Source organism: Corythoichthys intestinalis, chromosome 7, assembly GCF_030265065.1.
Source record: "Corythoichthys intestinalis isolate RoL2023-P3 chromosome 7, ASM3026506v1, whole genome shotgun sequence".
NCBI classification, from domain to species: domain Eukaryota; kingdom Metazoa; phylum Chordata; class Actinopteri; order Syngnathiformes; family Syngnathidae; genus Corythoichthys; species Corythoichthys intestinalis.
In genome coordinates, this window is record NC_080401.1 from 58,043,628 (window position 1) to 58,061,812 (window position 18,185).

The window sequence follows — 18,185 nt, forward strand, 5'->3', positions numbered from 1 at the left end:
ATTAAAAGTACATTTTAAAAAAGGCCATTGTTGGTGAAAGAAAGGGTCAAGACTTATATTTCGAAAGAGGCTTTGCACCCTCACCAACATCGCAAAGATCATCATGAAGCTGCTGTGGGGAAGTCCGATACAGCTTCTTCTATATGTCCCGTCGAGGTTGGAAAAATCCAAAGTGGATGAGCAGGATCAGTAGATCCTTCTTAAATTGTCACCTCCTCCCATTGGGTCTGCAACCACTCCTACCGCGTCTACTGTCGCCCATCCCCTCTTCTGCGTAGGACTGTAAAACTGGATGAGTTCATTTTCCTCAAGTGTTTTTTGGGGGGGGGGGTTGTTTTAAATCGCAAACCTGCTAACATGGCTCAAGAGATAAAAAAGACATGCTAGTCGGTAACAGCTACATTTTTAGATTATTGTGATAGAATCATGCAAAACTGCAAACACAAAAGTAAACAGAAAATGCACTTTTGCGAAATTGCGATGGTAGATTTGTTGTAGCAGGTAAACCCCTTGGGGTCACTTCCTGTTGATTTGGGGTATTTTGGGCTCACATCCTGTTCATATTGGGTTACTTCCTCTATATATGAGGGCACCATACACTTCACATTAGATATGAATGGAAAATTTTGACCTGCATAGCCGTCAATGGCATAGCCTTAATTGGGTGCCAGTTGAATGTCAGCGTGCTCTAATGTAAAGTGTATGGTCAAAAATCACAGCCACACGTTTTTCTGGCATTTAAAATGAATGTAAAATTTGGACGTGCACAGCTATCAGTGGCATAGTCTGACTTGGGTGTCCGGTGAATGTCAATGCATTGTAATAGTAAGTGGATGGCTAAAAATCACAGCCACACGTTTTTTGCCATTTAAAATGAATGGAAAATTTGGACGTGAATGCCCGTCAATGGCATGGACGTGCATGGCCTGCAAAACTGCCATATACCTCAAAAAATGCCATAATACCCCCCAAAAATGCCACAAACCAAAATCCATTTTGCATCATACCCAAAAAAAAAAAAAAAAAAAAAAAACCGCCACATTTCAAAATCCATTTTGCCACATGGCAAAAAATGCCACATGGCCAAATCCATTTTGCTACATAGCAAAAAAAAATTGCCACATGGCAAAAAAATGCCACATGCCAATAAAAAGGCCACATGGCAAAGGAAAAAATGCCACATGGCCAAATCCATTTTGCTACATAGCAAAAAAAAAGCCATATGGCAAAAAAAAAAAAAAAAATGCCACATGGCAAAATCCATTTTGCCACATGGCATAAACAGGCCACATGGCCAAATCCATCTTGCTACTTAGCAAAAAAAAATATATATATATATAAGCCATATGGCAAAAAAAAAAAAAAAAAATGCCACATGGCAAAATCAATTTTGCCACATGGAACAAAAAGGCCACAGGGCAAAATCCATTTTGCCTCATTGCATAAAAAATGCTATATGGCCAATTCTGCTACATAGCAAAAAAAATTGCCATTTGGCAAAAAAAAAAAAAAAAAAGCCACATTGCAAGATGCATTCTGCCACATGGCAAAAAAATGCCACATGCAAAAAAAATGTCGCATGGCAAAAAAAAGGCCACATGGCAAAAAAATGATTTTTTAAAAATTCCACATTGCCAAATTCATTTTGCTACTTCGCCCAAAAAAAAAGGCCACATTGTAAAAAGAATGCCACATGTCAAAATCCATTCTGCCACATGGCAAAATCAATTTTCCACATTTTTTGCAAAAAATGGCCACATGGCAAAAAAAAAAAAAAAAAAAAAAAAGCCATGTGGCGAAATCAATTTCGCCACATGGCAAATACCTCTTTTGGTTCTCAACCCTGCTGTGATTTTGAGGTATTCCAGGGTCATGATGAGAAGGGTCAACGGTCTCAGAGATCACAAATACGCCGATGCTTTGAATTTTGCTGCTTTGGCATAAGTCTGCTCTCTTCTTTTTATTGATTAACCTTCAAGAGTTGTCAATTCTGTATATTTGATCAATCATTTCAATTGAATTTGAGATACTTAACATGTCTTGGCAGGAACTTGCAAGCTTGCACCGGGGTCACTGTCGCATCTACGCCCTGCCCTGCGGTTATCGCCGAGAAACCGGAGTGCAATGCGAAAAACTCGGCGTGCTGCAATTAGGCTTTTCGTGAACGGGTCCAACGAGTTCTCTCATTTAACGAGCGTCAAGAACCAGCGACACGTTAGAATCTCGTCCTTTTTATTTAGCATCAAAAAGCACTGCTACTTAAAAAAAAAAAAACCTTGTGCAATACACATCCAAACATTAACATTTACATCCATAACCAGGTTTGCTCAAGAGGCAGCATTTTTGAATGACAGAAAAACCAAATCCTGAGTCCGAAAAAAAAAAAACACCACGCACAAAATGGAAGTTTGTCTGAGAGAGTTTACAAAAAGCTGGCAAAAAGCAAAATTTAACAAAATAAGAGAGCAAAGGTGCCAAACTCAGTTTTTCATAGTTATGGTTTCCCCTTATGAATCGATAATCGCCTCATATTATTCCATGCAAATGCAACAAGCAGGATGATGCCTTGTTTGAGAATTAATAGCCTGTTGATTTTGAGGCATTCTGCAGTTACTTCCTGTTGATATTGCATCACTTCCTGTTGATTTGGGGCATTTCGGGGTCACTTCCTGTTGGTTTTGGGGCATTTTGGGTGTCACTTCTTATTCATAGTGGGCACCTTCCTGTTGATATGGGGAATTTTGGGTCACTTCCTGTTTACTTGTGCAATATAAGGTGACTTCCTGTTGATGTTGCGTCACTTCCTGTTGATTTTGGAGCATTTCGAGTCACTTCCTGTTGATATTGCGTCACTTTCTGCGGGTTTTGGTGCATTTAGGGGTCACTTGTTGTTCATATTGGGTCACTTTTTGTTGATTTCAGGGTCACTTCCTGTTGATTTTGGGCATTTTGGGGTTACTTCCTGTCGTTTCGGGGTGTTGCCGCTCACTTCCTGTTGATATTACGTCACTTCCTGTTGATTTGTGAGCATTTCGGGTCACTTCCTGTTGATATTGCATCACTTTTTGTTGATTTTGAAGCATTTAGGGGTCACATGTTGTTCATATTGGGTCACTTTTTGTTGATTTCAGGGTCACTTCTTGTTGATTTGGGGCATTTTGGGTCACTTCCTGTTTACTTGTGCAATTTAAGGTGACTTCCTGTTGATATTGCATCACTTTCTGTTGATTTTGAACCATTTAGGGGTCACTTGTTGTTCATATTGGGTCACTTTTGTTGATTTCAGCGTCACTCCCTGTTGATTTGGGGCATTTTGGGTCACTTCCTGTTGTTTTGGGGTGTTGCAGCCCACTTCTTGTTGATATTGCATCACTTCCTGTTGGTTATGTGGCATTTCGGGGCCACTTCCTGTTTGTTTTGCGTGTCACTTCTCGTTCATATTGGGTACCTTCCTGTTGATTTGGGGCATTTTGGGTCACTTTCTGTTTACTTGTGCAATTTATGGTGACTTCCTGTTGACATTGCATCACTTCCTGTTGATTTTGGAGCATTTCGAGTCACTTCCTGTTGATATTGCGTCACTTTCTGTGGATTTTGGAGCATTTAAGGGTCACTTGTTGTTCATAATGGGTCACCTTTTGTTGATTTCAGGGTCACTTCCTGTTGTTTTTGGTCATTTTGGGGTTACTTCCTGCAGTTTTGGGGTGTTGCAGCTCACTTCCTGTTTGTTCTGGGGCATTACGGGGTGACATTCTGTTGATATTGTGTCGCTTCCTGTTGATATGGGGCATATTGGGTCACGTACTGTTGATTTGTGGCATTTTGGGTCACTTCCTGTCGATATTTTGTCACTTCCTGTTGATATTGCGTCACTTCCTGTTAGTTCTGGGGCGTTACGGGGTGATTCCTGTTGATATTGCGTCACTTCCTGTTGATATGGGGCACTTTGGGTCACTTCCTGTTGATATTGGGTCACACTAACTTTTGATTTGGGGGAATTTGGGGGTCACTTCCTATTGATTTTGGGGTCACTTCCTGTTGATTAGGGGCATTATGGGTCTTTTCCTGTTGATTTGGGGTATTGCGGGTCCCTTCCTGTTGATATTGTGTCACTTCCTGTTGATTTGGAAGCATTTCGGCATCACTTGCTGTTCATATTAGGTCACTTCCTGTTGATTTTGGGGTCACTTCTTGTTGATTTGGGGCATTGCGGGCCACTTCCTGTTGATCTTGTGTCACTTCCTGTTGGTTTTGGGGCATTTTGGATCACTTCCTGTTGCTATCACGTCTCTTTCTATTGATATGAGGGCATTTTGGGGTCACTAACTGTTGATTTAGAAGAATTTCAGGGTCACTTCCTGACCATATTGGTTAATTTCCTATTAATTTGGGGGCATTTTGGGATCAAGACTTCTTCCCGTTTTAAAAAATTAAAATGTTTTTATTGTCAACATCTTTTTTCAATGCCTTAAAAAAATTCAATAAGAAAAAAATATCTGATTACTGCAGTTCTCAATCTATATTTGAGGACAACAGAAATGTCATCAAAGTTTGATTTTAACAAGAAATTGCTTTCAGTGACCGCACAAAATGACGTGACGGGCCAAATCTGTACCCGCGGGCCGTGAGTTTGACACCTCTGGATGAACCAGTTAATTAAGTTGCTCATCAGAGGCAGCGAAAAGTTCTATTTGTTGCTTCCTCACAGAAACATGCAGGCCCAACTGTCGGAGATACCTGAGCACTTAGCTCACTCTGAGGGAAACCCTTGAAGAACATACTGGAACACCAACCAAGGTTTGATCTCCATGAACGGTCTGGTAAAGTCCCCACATTAACCTAAGTTTGCTCATGAAAGAGCAAAACATTTTAGGACAGGTCGAATCCTTATAGCATGAACATGCAGCCACACGTAACTTCGCTCCAGGGAGGGTATGGCTACTGCAGAACATCCACCACCAATAAAAACCGGCGCAGTAACACGATACTTGAGCAAGTTGCTTTAAAGAGTCCAGCCTTGTGTTACAGTTCAGTGAGCTTCTCTTCCTGCACCACCACCTTGCGGTATGTGGGGACTCTGCTAACTCCGGATGACGTCACGGTGGTGCTCTGACTTCCGGAGATGTTGCTCATCTGCGGCAAACCAATCATGGTGGTGCTCTGACCTCCGGAGATGTTGCTCATCAGTGGCAAACCCATGCCGGAGGAGATCATGGTGGTGCTCTGACCTCCGGAGATGTTGCCCATCTGAGGCAAACCCATGCCAGAGGAGATCAGGGTGGTGCTCTGACCTCCAGAGATGTTGCTGAAGCCCGGGAGTTGACCGCCACCTTGTTTGATGGAGGTCTTGCTGGTCTTCACCACTTTCCCTGCCGGGATCTTGCCTTCTATGATGGTTTGGGAGCTGGAAAGGGTCCCGGCATTGAGCAGGTTGTCAGTAGAGCTCAGTGGGGCTAGGACGTTTCCGCCGGTGACCACGGATTTTCCCTGAAGTGTCACATTGGGCAAAGTTCCTCCCACTATCACGCCCTGCGGTTTCTTCCCGGACACCACCTTCTTTTCTTGGACAACCACGCTTTGAGTCGGGGACCCCACGTTACCAGTAACCAGGACCAAGCCAGGGTTCTGGGCTTGTCCACCTGAAACCAGTGTCTGGCCTTGGACTAGCATGCCTTGCGTAGGTGACCCCGGGGTACCTGAGACCAGAACCATGCCCGGGGCTTGAGCTTGTGCGCCCGACACCACGGTTTGTCCTTGGACCAGCATGCCTTGCGGAGCCGCCAGCACCATGCCCTGGAGGTTGGTGGCCGGCGCTTCTGCTAGCAGCAATGTGTTCTGGACTTGTGGCTGGACCACGTACTGCATGGGTTGGATCACGGGAGCCGCGGCGGTGTAGTAGACTGGCTGTTGCTGCTGAAGAAGGAACATCTGGCCTTGGTTTTCAGCCCCTTCTATGACAGTGGCCCTCCCTTGGTTGCGCATGGTCATGTTTTCCTGCACCACTTGAGTCACCGTCCGATTATCCACTTTCGGGATGACCGGCGCCGGTTTAGGTGGTTCAATCACGACTTTGGCGGGCGCCGGCGCAATTTCCGGTTGGATCTTTTTGCCGCCGCATACCTCAGCCAGGGTTTTGAACTTGGGGCCCAGGTCGTCCAGGAACTGGAGATCGTTGTCTTGCTCCAGGAGGCTGCAGCAGCCGACCGAACCGGCTACAGAGCCTTCACCTTCATTGTCGTACGACAACAGCGCGTCCTTCACTGCCAGGTCCTCTCCACCGCTCATCTTCTGTTGAGGCAGGACAAGAAAATGTATTGAAGAGCATTTGTGGAAAATTACGTATCCCTAGGGTTTCAGGGTAGAAAAAAATACTTTTCATAGCTAATCTGTACACACAGATTACTAAACTGTACCCACAGTTTTCCTAAACGGTTTAGCAAGGACCTGGAAACTGTAGTCCTCAATTTGGTTTGTCGGAGACGCAATAAACCGTGGACCAAACAAGCAAGCAGCTGCACACGGGTTACCCTTAATGAACTAAATTGTTTTGGAAGGTACTTAATGCACATTGTATTTGGTAGCCATGAATACTGTCGCTTTCAGGTGTCATCAGTCGATATGGCATGTTTTGTACCCGCAGTTTACTAAACTGTGGGTACAGATTACCAAACATTAGGTACTGTTTTGTAATCTGTGGGTACAGTTTAGTAAACTGTGAATACAGTTTAGTAAACTGTGAATACAGATTACTAAAGGGTGAGTACAGTTTAGTAATATGTGGGTACAGATGACTAACTGTGGATATAGATTACTAAACCGTGGGTACAGTTCAGTAATCCATGAGTAAACATTTCTAAACTGTAGGTACAGATTAATAATCTGTAGGTACAGTTTAGGAAAACTGTGGGTATAGTTTAGTAATCGCGGGTACAGATTAGTGATGAAAAAAATTCTTGTGGCTACCCTCAAAACTGTGGGTACAGTTTAGTAATCTGTGGGTACGGTTTAGTAATATCTGGGTACAGGTTAGGAATCTGTGGTTAAAGGTTACTAAACCATGGGTACAGTTACTGTAAGTAATCTGTGGGCAGAGATTACAAATTTGTGGGTACAGATTACTAAACTGTGTGTACAGTTTACTGACTAAACTGTGGGTATGGTTTAGTAACATGTGGAAACAGTTTAGTAATCTGTGGGTATTGATTACTAAACCGTGGGTACAGTTTGGTAATCTTTGGGTAAACGTTTCAAAGCAGTCGGAACATATTACTAAAGTGTGGATACATTTTACTAAAGTGTGGGTACTGTTTAGTTATCCGTGTGTACAGATTAGTAAATTGTGGGTAGAGATTACTAAACTGTGGGTACAGTTTAGTAATCTATGGGTAAGCATTTCTAAACTGTCGGTACAAATTATGAAAGTGTGGCTACATATTACTAAACTGTGGGTACAGCATAGTAATCTGTTTGAGCAAATTAGTAAATTGTGGGTACATATTATTTATCTATTAGTAAACTGTTGGTATGGATTACTAAACTGTGGGTAAAGTGTCGCAGTCTGTGGGTAGAGTTTAGAAATCTGTGGGTACAGATTACTAAATTGTGTGTAGAAATCTGTGGGTAAGAATGACTAAACTGTGTGTACAATTTACTAAACTGCTGGTAAAGATGACTAAACTGTGGATACAGTTTAAGAAACTGTGGGTACATATTCGTAAACTGTGGGTCCAGATTACTAGACTGTGGGTGGGTACGGTTTAGTAATATGTGGGAACAGTTTGGTCATCTGTGGGTAGAGATGACTAAACTGTGGGTAGAATTTACTAAACTATTGGTAAAGATGACTAAACTGTGGTTACATATTAGTAAACTGTGGGTACAGTTAATAAACTGTGGGTACAGTTCAGTAATATGTGGGTACAGTTCAGTAATCTGTGTGTACAGGTTACTAAACTGTAGGTACAATTTAATAATCTGTGGGTACAGGTTACTAAACCGTGGGTGTAGTTTAGTAATCTGTGGGTACATATTAGTAAACTGTGGGCACAGATTAATGTATTAGTAAACTGTGTGTACGGTTTAGTTATATGTGCGTACAGTTTAGTAATCAGTGGGTACATATTACTAATATATTAGTAAACTGTGAGTACAGTTAATAAACTGTGGGTACAGTTTAGTAATGTGTGGGTACAGTTCAGAAATCTGTGTGCAGGTTACTAAACTGTAGGTACAGTTAGTAAACTGTGAATACAGTTTAGTAAACTTAATACAGATTACTAAAGTGGGTACGGTTTAGTCATATGTGGTAACAGTTTAGTCATCTGTGGGTAGAGATGACTAAACTGTGGGTACAATTTACTGAACTGTTGGTAAAGATGACTAAACTGTGGTTACATATCAATAAACTGTGGGTACGGTTAATAAACTGTGGGTACAGTTTAGTAATATGTGGGTACAGTTCAGTAATCTGTGTGTACAGGTTACTAAACTGTAGGTACAGTTTAATAATCTGTGGGTACAGGTTACTAAACCGTGGGTGTAGTTTAGTAATCTGTGGGTACATATTAGTAAACTCTGGGCACAGATTAATGTATTAGTAAACTGTGGGTACGGTTTTGTTATATGTGCGTACAGTTTAGTAATCGGTGGGTACATATTACTAATGTATTTGTAAACTGTAGGTACAGTTAATAAACTGTGGGTACAGTTTAGTAATATGTGGGTACAGTTCAGTAATCTGTGTGTACAGGTTACTAAACTGTAGGTACAGTGGAATAATCTGTGGGTACAGATTACTAAACCGTGGGTATAGTTTAGTAATCTGCGAGTACATATTAGTAAACTGTGGACACAGATTAATGTATTAGTAAACTGTGGGTACGGTTTTGTTCTATGTGTGTACAGTTTAGTAATCGGTGGGTATATATTACAAATGTATTAGTAAACTGTGGATACAGTTAATAAACTGTGGGTACAGTTTAGTAATGGTAGGTACAGTTCAATAATCTGTGTGTGCAGGTTACTAAACTGTATGTACAGTTTAATAATCTGTGGGTACAGATTACTAAACCGTGGGTATTGTTTAGTAATCTGTTGGTACATATCACTAAACTGTGGGTACAGTTTAGCAATTTGGATTAAGATTAGGACATACAAAGGGACAAGTCCACACCTGAGCGTAGTACTGCGAAAGGATGTGATACGGTAGACCGAGATCGTCGTAAGCCGCCCCCGACTCTCTCTGGAACTCCGAGTAGAACCTTCCCTGGTTCCTCATTCCTATTGTAGTATCTCTCCGGATGCCTGAGAACTCCTGCTGAAAACCCATCCCGTCCGCGTAAAAGCCAGCGTCCTTTTTCAGGACGTCCACGACATCCACTTGCGTCGGAATGTTCATGAGCGGTACCTCCTGCGACAGTTCCGATTTAGTCAGAGAATGATTCCTGTACGGAGCGACGGAATCATTTTTGCTATACGCACCGCGTTCTCTCCTTGACCCTCGGTGCGGTAATTAATGAGGTGCGATTTGGTGTCGAAAGGAATTTCAGTGAAGTTTCCCGGGAGACCTGCAGCTCCACCGCATTGGCAGAAGAGGAGCAGGAGAGGGATGACTGGGGTGGACAAGAAGTTCGGATTTTAGTAAGGTGTCCGGTCTGGTCAGGTGATCGGAAATCAGGCCAGATCACAACATTTTTTTGGGAGGGAAAATTAATAGAATTGGGTGAAGAATAGTGTGTTCTGTGTTATGCTAGGATATGAATAGGAGATAACCCCAGAAATAACCCAAAATCAAGAGTAGGTAACAAGTAGATCCCACAAAATCAACAGGAGGTCAACCCGAAATGGCCGAAAATTAGCAGGAAGTGACCCAAAATCAGCAGGAAGTGACCTCGAAAGGCTCTAAAATCAACAAGAAGTGAACCGATATGAATAGGAAGTGACCTCCAAATACACAAACATCAACAGGAAGTGACCCAAAAAATGCACCCAAAAGAACCGGATGTGACCCCAAAAAACACCAAAATCAAAACAAAGTCACCCTGTATCAACAGACCCATATCAACAGGAAATTACCAAGAAACACCCCAAAATCAGCAGAAAGTGGCTCAATATCAGCAGGAAGTGACACCAAAACTCCCCAAATTAAAAGAGTGACCCCGAAATGGGGAAATCAACCGGAAGTGACCCAATATGAATAGGAAGAGACCCCCTAAATACCCCAAAAGTCCCAGGAAGTGCCCCAAAACCAATATGAAGTGACCCAATATCAACTGGAAATGAACTAGAAACACCCCAAAATTAGCTAGATGTGACCCGATATCAGCAGGAAGTGACACCAAAATTTCAACCCCCATTTGCCCCAAAATCAATGGGAAGTGATCCATTATGAATAGGAAATGACCCTGAAATGAACAGGAAGTGACCATGAAATTCTCCAAAACCAACATGAAGTAACCCCAAAATGCCCCAAAATGAACAGCTAGTGACCCAATATCAGGAGGAAGTGACATCAAACTTCCCCAAAATAAACAGGAAGTGAACCAATATCAGCAGCAAGTGACAACAAAATATCCCCAAAATCAATAAAGTGACCCCAAAAGGCCTCAAAATTAACAGGAAGTGACTCCAAAACACCCCAAAACCAAAAGGAAATGACCCGTTCTCAACAGGGTGTGAACTAGAAATTTCCACAAATAGGCAGGAAGTGATCTCCTAAATGCTCAAAAATCAAGGATAATTGACCAATATCGACAAAATCAAAAGGGAGTGACCCCGAAATGCCACAAAATCAACAGGAAAAGACCCAAATTTTAGCAGGAACTGACACCAAAATGCCCTGAAATCAACACGAAGTAACCAGATACCAACACAAAGCGACTCCAAAACGCCCCAAAATCAACAGAAAGTGACCAAAAATCAAAAGGAAGTGATCCCGAAATGACCTAATACTAACAGGAAGTGACCTGATATAAACAGGAAGTGATCGCAAAATAAACAGGAAGTGATTTCATAACACCCAAAATCAATGGGAAGTGGCCCAAAATCAACAGGAAGTGACCCCAAATCAACAGGAAGGGACTGCAAAACCAAAAGGAAGTGACCCAAAACAACAGGAAGTGAACCAGAAATGCCCCCAAATCAACAGGAAGTGACCCAAAATGAACAGGAAGTGACCCAAAATCAACACGAAGTAACCCGAAACCAGCAGGAAGTGACTCAGGAATGCCCCAACATCAACAGGAAGTGACCGGATATGAACAGGAAGTGATCCCGAAATGCCCTAATACGAACAGGAAGTGACCGGATATGAACAGGAAGTGATCCCAAAATAAACAGGAAGTGATTTCATAACGCCCAAAATCAATGGGAAGTGACCCAAAATCAATAGGAAGGGACTTCAAAACGCCCCAAAACCAAAAGGAAGTGACTTGATAGCAACACCAGAATAAAAAATGCCCCAAAATCGACAGGGAGTGGACTCTGAAACGCCCAAAATTAACAGGAAGTAACCTGATACCAACAGGAAGTGACTCAGAAATGCCCCAAAATCAACAGGAAGTGACCCCAAATCAACAGGAATGGACTCCAAAACCAAAAGGAAGTGACCCAAAACAACAGAAGTGAACCAGAAATGCCCCCAAATCAACAGGAAGTGACCCAAAATGAACAGGAAGTGACCCAAAATCAACATGAAGTAACCCGAAACCAGCAGGAAGTGACTCAGAAATGCCCGAAAAATCAACAGAGAGTGACCCAAAATCAAAAGAAGTGATCCCGAAATGCCCAAATACCAACAGGAAGTGACCGGATATGAACAGGATGTGATCCCAAAATCAACAGGAAGTGACCCCGAAATGCTCCTAAATCAACAGAAAGTGACCCAAAATCAAAAGGAAGAGATCCCGAAATGCCCTAATACGAACAGGAAGTGACTGGATATGAACAGGAAGTGATCCCAAAATAAACAGGAAGTGATTTCATAACGCCCAAAATCAATGATAAGTGACCAAAAATCAACAGGAAGTGACCCAAAACGCCCCAAAACCAAAAGGAAGTGACTTGATAGCAACACCGGAACCAGAAATGCCTTAAAATTGACAGGAAATGGACTCAGAAACGCCCAAAATTCACAGGAAGTAACCCGATACCAACAGGAAGTGACTCAGAAATGCCCCCAAATAAACAGAAAGTGACCTGATATCAGCAGGAAGCGACCCCAAATCAACAGGAAGGGACTCCAAAACCAAAAGGAAGTGACCCAAAACAACAGGAAGTGAACCAGGAATGCCCCCAAATCTACAGGAAGTGACCCAAAATGAACATGTAGTGACCCAAAATCAACCTGAAGTAACCCGATACCAACAGGAAGTGACTCAGGAATGTCCCCAAAATCAACAGGAAGTGACCCGATACCAACAGGAATTGACTTATAAATACCCGGAAATCAAAAGGAAGTGACCCCGAAATGCTCCAAAATCATGGGAAGACAACCCAAAATCAAAAGGAAGTGATCCCAGAATGCCCCCATACCAACAGGAAGTGACCTCAAAACAACAGGAAGTGACCTCAAAGCTAAGTTTTTCCTCGTTAGTCTACAGTAGTTTCCAGTTCTAGGACCGGTGTACTCACGCAGTAACAATAGCAGGCCCAGTAGTAGCAGTCCGATTCCTGCCGGTCCTAACTCGGATTTCTTCTCGGGTTGACCTCTTCCGCCTCGGGTTCCGCAAATGACTCCATCTTCACAGGTGCAGACCTGGACCGTCAGCTTCTGCGGTTCTGGGCACGCCACCCCCTGTTCATCCTTCACCAATAATTCCACCTCATGTTGACCGGCATATAAGGAGTGTTGCGCCCTCAGGATGGCTGCAGTATCTGCCCGGAAACAAGACTCATCATTAGCTGATTGGCTGCCATTGATTGTTTGGATTAGAGCTAAATAGGACATGTAGGCGGCCATCTTATATAGGGCAACCAGCGGTTGGGAGTTAGATCTTGAAATTAATAATAATAATTATGTAATTAAAATAAAAAAAATACAAATAAAATGATCAAATTAATTAATAAAAATAAAAATAATTATGATTTGCTGTTTATTTTGGGTAATTTCTGGGTCACTTCCTGTTGAATTTGAATTTCTAGTTTTCAATTGTTGCTGGCCCTACCCAAGATGGCTGTCTAGAGGTCCAATCGTGTAACATCTTGTCATCCACCTACTGTGAAGCGAAATGAGGTAATTGCGAGTAGATGTCCAATCCGTTGGCAGTGAATGACCCTTCCCGCCATAAATGAGTTGGATGTCTACTAGTCATATACTCATTTCAATTAAGAGCGGGTGGATGATTAGAAGCTACACAATTAGACCTCTAGGCGCCCTTCTTGGGTAGGGCAACCAGCAGTTGGATTGAAAAGTATTTGGGGCAATTCAGGTCATTTCCTTTTCTGTCACTTCCTGTTGAATTTGAGGCATTTACGGCGGTGACCTGTAAATGCCCCCAAAACAACAATCAACAGGAATTGGCCCGGAACTGTCCCAAAATAAACAGGAAGTGACCCAGAAACTGCTCAAAATCAACAGGAAGTGACTGAGAAATACCCCAAAATCAACAGGAAGTGACTCAGAAAACCCCCAAAATCAATAGGAAGTGACCTGGGACGGTCCCAAAATCAATAGGATGTGACACAGTAATGCCTTAAAATCAACAGGAAGTGTCCCAGAAATACCTCAAAATCAACAGGAAGTGACCCAGAAAAACCTATAAATCAAGAGAAAGTGACCCAGGACTGTCCCAAAATAAATAGGAAGTGACCCGGTCCTGCCTTAAAATCAACAGGAACTGACCCAGATATACCTCAAAATCAAAAGGAAGTGATCCATCCCATAAATACCTCAAAATTAACAGGAAGTGACCCAGGACTGTCCCAATATCAACAGGAAGTGACCCAGAAAAAACTAAATATTAACAAGAAGTGACTCGGGACTGTCCCAAAATCAACAGGATGTGACCCAGAAAAACCTAAAAATCAACAGGAAGTGACCCGGTTATACCTTAAAATCATCAGGAAGTGACCCAGAAATACTTCAAAATCAACAGGAAGTGACCCAGAAAAACCTAAACATCAACAGGAAATGACCCGGTTATACCTTAAAATCATCAGGAAGTGACCCAGTCATACCTCAAAATCAACAACAAGTGACCCAGGACTGTCCCAAAATCAACAGGAAGTGACCCAAAAATACCTCTAAATTAACAGGAAGCGACCCAGAAATACCTCAAAATCAATAGGAAGTGACCCAGTAATACCACAAAATCAACAGGAAGTGACTTGGAACTCTCGCAAAATCAAGAGGAAGTGACCCAGGAATGGCTCAAAATCAACAGGAAGTGACCCAGAAATACCCACAAAATTAACAGGAAGTGACCCGGTACTGTCCCAAAATCAACAGGAAGTACCTGGGACTTTTCCAAAATCAACAGGAAGTGACCGAGGAATGGCTCAAAATCAACAGGAAGTGACCCGGGACTGTCCCAAAATCAATAGGAAGTGACCCGGTAATGCCTCAAAATCAACACGAAGTGACCCGGGACTGTCCCAAAATCAACAGGAAGTGACCCAGAAATTAACCTATAGTTAACCTAATAATTAACCTCCCACTTCAAATGGATTGGACATCTACTAGCATCTACTAGTGATAAACTCATTTCACTTAACAGTAGAAAGATGATAGGATGCCACACGATTGAACCTCTAGGCAGCCATCTTGGGTAGGGCAACCAATGGTTAAAAACTAGATCTTAAAGTATTCAGGAAATTTCAGCTCATTTATTGTTGCTTTTCAGGTACTTTCACTTGATCTGGGGTTACTGAACAGGAAGTGACCCTGAAGTATCCCAAGATCAACAGGAAGTGACCCAAAATCAACAGGAAGTGACCCAGGACTGAACCTATAGTCTGCTATAAATGAATGAATGAATGTTCTCTCACTGCCTACATCCCACTTCAAATAGATTCGACATCTACGAGCAATAAACTCATTTCACTTCATAGTAGAAAGATGATAGGATGCCACATGATTGGAACTCTAGACGGCCATCTTGGGTAGGGCAACCAATGATTAAACACTAGATCTTGAAGTATTGAGGAAATTTCAGGTCATTTATTGTTGCTTTTCGGTTACTTGCACTTGATCTGGAGTTACTTACCAGGAAGTGACCCTAAAGTATCCCATGATCAACAGGAAGTGACCCAAAAATCAACAGGAAGTGACCCAGGACTGAACCTATAGTCTGCTATAAATGAATGAATGAATGTTCTCTCACTGCCAACCTCCAACTTCAAATAGATTCGACATCTACGAGCAATAAACTCATTTCACTTCATAGTAGAAAGATGATAGGATGCCACATGATTGGAACTCTAGACGGCCATCTTGGGTAGGGCAACCAATGATTAAACACTAGATCTTGAAGTATTGAGGAAATTTCAGGTCATTTATTGTTGCTTTTCGGTTACTTGCACTTGATCTGGGGTTACTGAACAGGAAGTGACCCTGAAGTATCCCAAGATCAACAGGAAGTGACCCAAAATCAGCAGAAAGTGATCCAGAAATGAACTTCTAGTCCGCTATGAATGAACAAATGTTCTCTCACTGCCTACATCCCACTTCAAATAGATTCGACATCTACGAGCAATAAACTTATTTTACTTCATAGTAGAAAGATGATAGGATGCCACATGATTGGAACTCTAGACGGCCATCTTGGGTAGGGGAACCAATGATTAACACTAGATCTTGAAGTATTGAGGAAATTTCAGGTCATTTATTGTTGCTTTTCGGTTACTTGCACTTGATCTGGGGTTACTTACCAGGAAGTGACCCTAAAGTACCCCATGATCAACAGGAAGTGACCCAAAAATCAACAGGAAGTGACCCAGGACTGACCCTATAGTCTGCTATAAATTGATGAATGAATGTTCTCTCACTGCCAACCTCCAACTTCAAATAGATTCGACATCTACGAGCAATAAACTCATTTCACTTCATAGTAGAAAGATGATAGGATGCCACATGATTGGAACTCTAGACGGCCATCTTGGGTAGGGCAACCAATGATTAAACACTAGATCTTGAAGTATTGAGGAAATTTCAGGTCATTTATTGTTGCTTTTCGGTTACTTGCACTTGATCTGGGGTTACTGAACAGGAAGTGACCTTAAAAATACCCCAAAATGAACAGGAAATACCCCACAATCAGCAGGAAGTGACCCAGAAATGCCTGAAAAACAACAGGAAATGACCTGAAATGCACTCAAATGAACCTTTTGTCTGCCATTGACGACCAACTCATTTGAATAGGGAGGGCTGCCACCCTCCCACTTCAACTGGATTGGATGTCTATTAGTGATAAACTCTTTATTCATACCAGAAGAACTATTATTGGACGTCTAGCATTATTAACAGCACAAACAGAAAGTCCACAAAGATCTCGTTCTCTCACCGTTGAGATGCTCCAACTGCCATTTTCCCTTGGTGCCCTCTGGCATGATCTCAAAGTGGAAAGGAGCGCCGTTGGGGAAGGCGTCTTCATCCACGGCGCTGACGATGACGGTGTCTTCGGGAATGCACAGCGTCTTGACCGTACTGGTCAAGGTGGGACAGTGGTCGTTGAAGTCTTCGACTTGAATAGCGATGGTCCCAGTAGCAGTGCTAGAAGGGTTTTCTGTTGTTGGGGAAGTAGACGAGCAAGATTCAGTGTCTTTTTGTGAACTCATTTGGCTGCCATCGACGGCGGTAGGGGTCCAATCCAATTGGACTGGGAGGGGCAAATGTACAAACATTTATTCGCCCCTCCCAGTCTAAATGTTTTGGACATCTGGTGCCGTCAATGGCCGCTACAACTAATCGATTAGCTATTAAATTGACTCCTAATTTAGAAGTCGATGAATCATTTTGAGACATTTTTGACCTAAAAATCGTCTTATGTTTAGCCTTATTAAATTTTAAATTTGTATTAATTTCCCTCGTTTTCTTAGTAAAAAAAAAAAAAGAAAAAATTGAAAAAAAAAAGTATTAATTTTGAGAAGAATTCGTATAATAAATAAGACAAGAAATTGGAAAATCTAGAATTTTTAGACGAGAAAAAATAAAAACAAAATTTTTAACTATTGTTTTTAAAATTAAAGAAAATTTTTTGAAGAAAATATAGTAAATATTAATAAATAAATGTATTTAAATATATCCAAACAAGTGCCTTTTTAAATGCCTCAATTGGGGGGGGGGGGGGGGGGGTGTCAATTATTACTTCATTTTTATTTATTTATTTTCAAATTGATTGATTGATTGATTTCAAATTTAATATTTTCATCATAATTTTTATTTATTTATTTAATTTCAAATTTTAAATACTTTTTTTAAAATCAAAAAATAAAAATAAAATAAAAGTATTAATTTGGAATACAGTATAGAGAATAATTAATATGATAAATATGACAAGAAATTGGAAAAGCCAAAGTTTAAAATGAAAAAAAAAAAAAGAAGAAAAATAGTTTTTTTAAACTAAAATATATTTTGAAAAATTAAAAGAAAACATTTTGGGGAAAATATATTAAAAAATAATAAATAAATAAAATTAAGAGAAATATTTTTAAATAAATTTCTTTATAAATGCCCCAATTTTGAAGAGAAATCTATTTTTTATTTATTTTTTAAAATCTATTTTCAAATTGTTTTTTTTTTTGTTTGTTTGATTATTTCTACCATTATTTAATTTATTTTTATTTATTTATTTTAAAATTTCATATACATTTTTATATTAAAAAAAAAAAAACAATTTTACTTTAATTTTTATTTAATTTTTTTTTTTAAATGTAAAAAAAAAAAAAACTCAATTTTGAAGAGTATAAATTACTATGATAAATAAGACACGAAATTGGAAAATCCAAAATTTTAAAAATGAGACCAAAAAAAAAAATATATATATATATATATATATATATATATATATATCATTTTTAAATTTTGGATTTTCCAATTTCGTGTCTTATTTATCATACTAATTTTTACTCTTTTCAAAATTGAGTATTTATTTTTTTTACATTTAAAAAAAATTAAATAAAAATTAAAGTAAAATTGTATTTAAAAAAATATATATATACGTCTATTCCTGTCAATGGTCGCCAATGAG

The 18,185-nt window shown here is 40.6% G+C and overlaps 1 protein-coding gene across 1 annotated transcript in view; it reads right to left on the minus strand.

Annotated features, from left to right (window-relative positions):
• Positions 1–1,966: 1,966 nt before the first annotated feature.
• The window catches only part of LOC130919456 (desmoglein-2.1-like), a 43,501-nt gene continuing 27,282 nt past the window's right edge, over positions 1,967–18,185 (minus strand). The window contains exons 10-14 of the mRNA XM_057842193.1: positions 16,500–16,721; positions 12,631–12,873; positions 9,481–9,611; positions 9,173–9,409; positions 1,967–6,288 (exon numbers count right to left, since the gene is read on the minus strand). Of these exons, the coding sequence (XP_057698176.1) occupies positions 5,023–6,288; positions 9,173–9,409; positions 9,481–9,611; positions 12,631–12,873; positions 16,500–16,721 (2,099 nt within the window). The 3' untranslated portion in view covers positions 1,967–5,022. The remainder of the gene's footprint in view (positions 6,289–9,172; positions 9,410–9,480; positions 9,612–12,630; positions 12,874–16,499; positions 16,722–18,185) is intronic.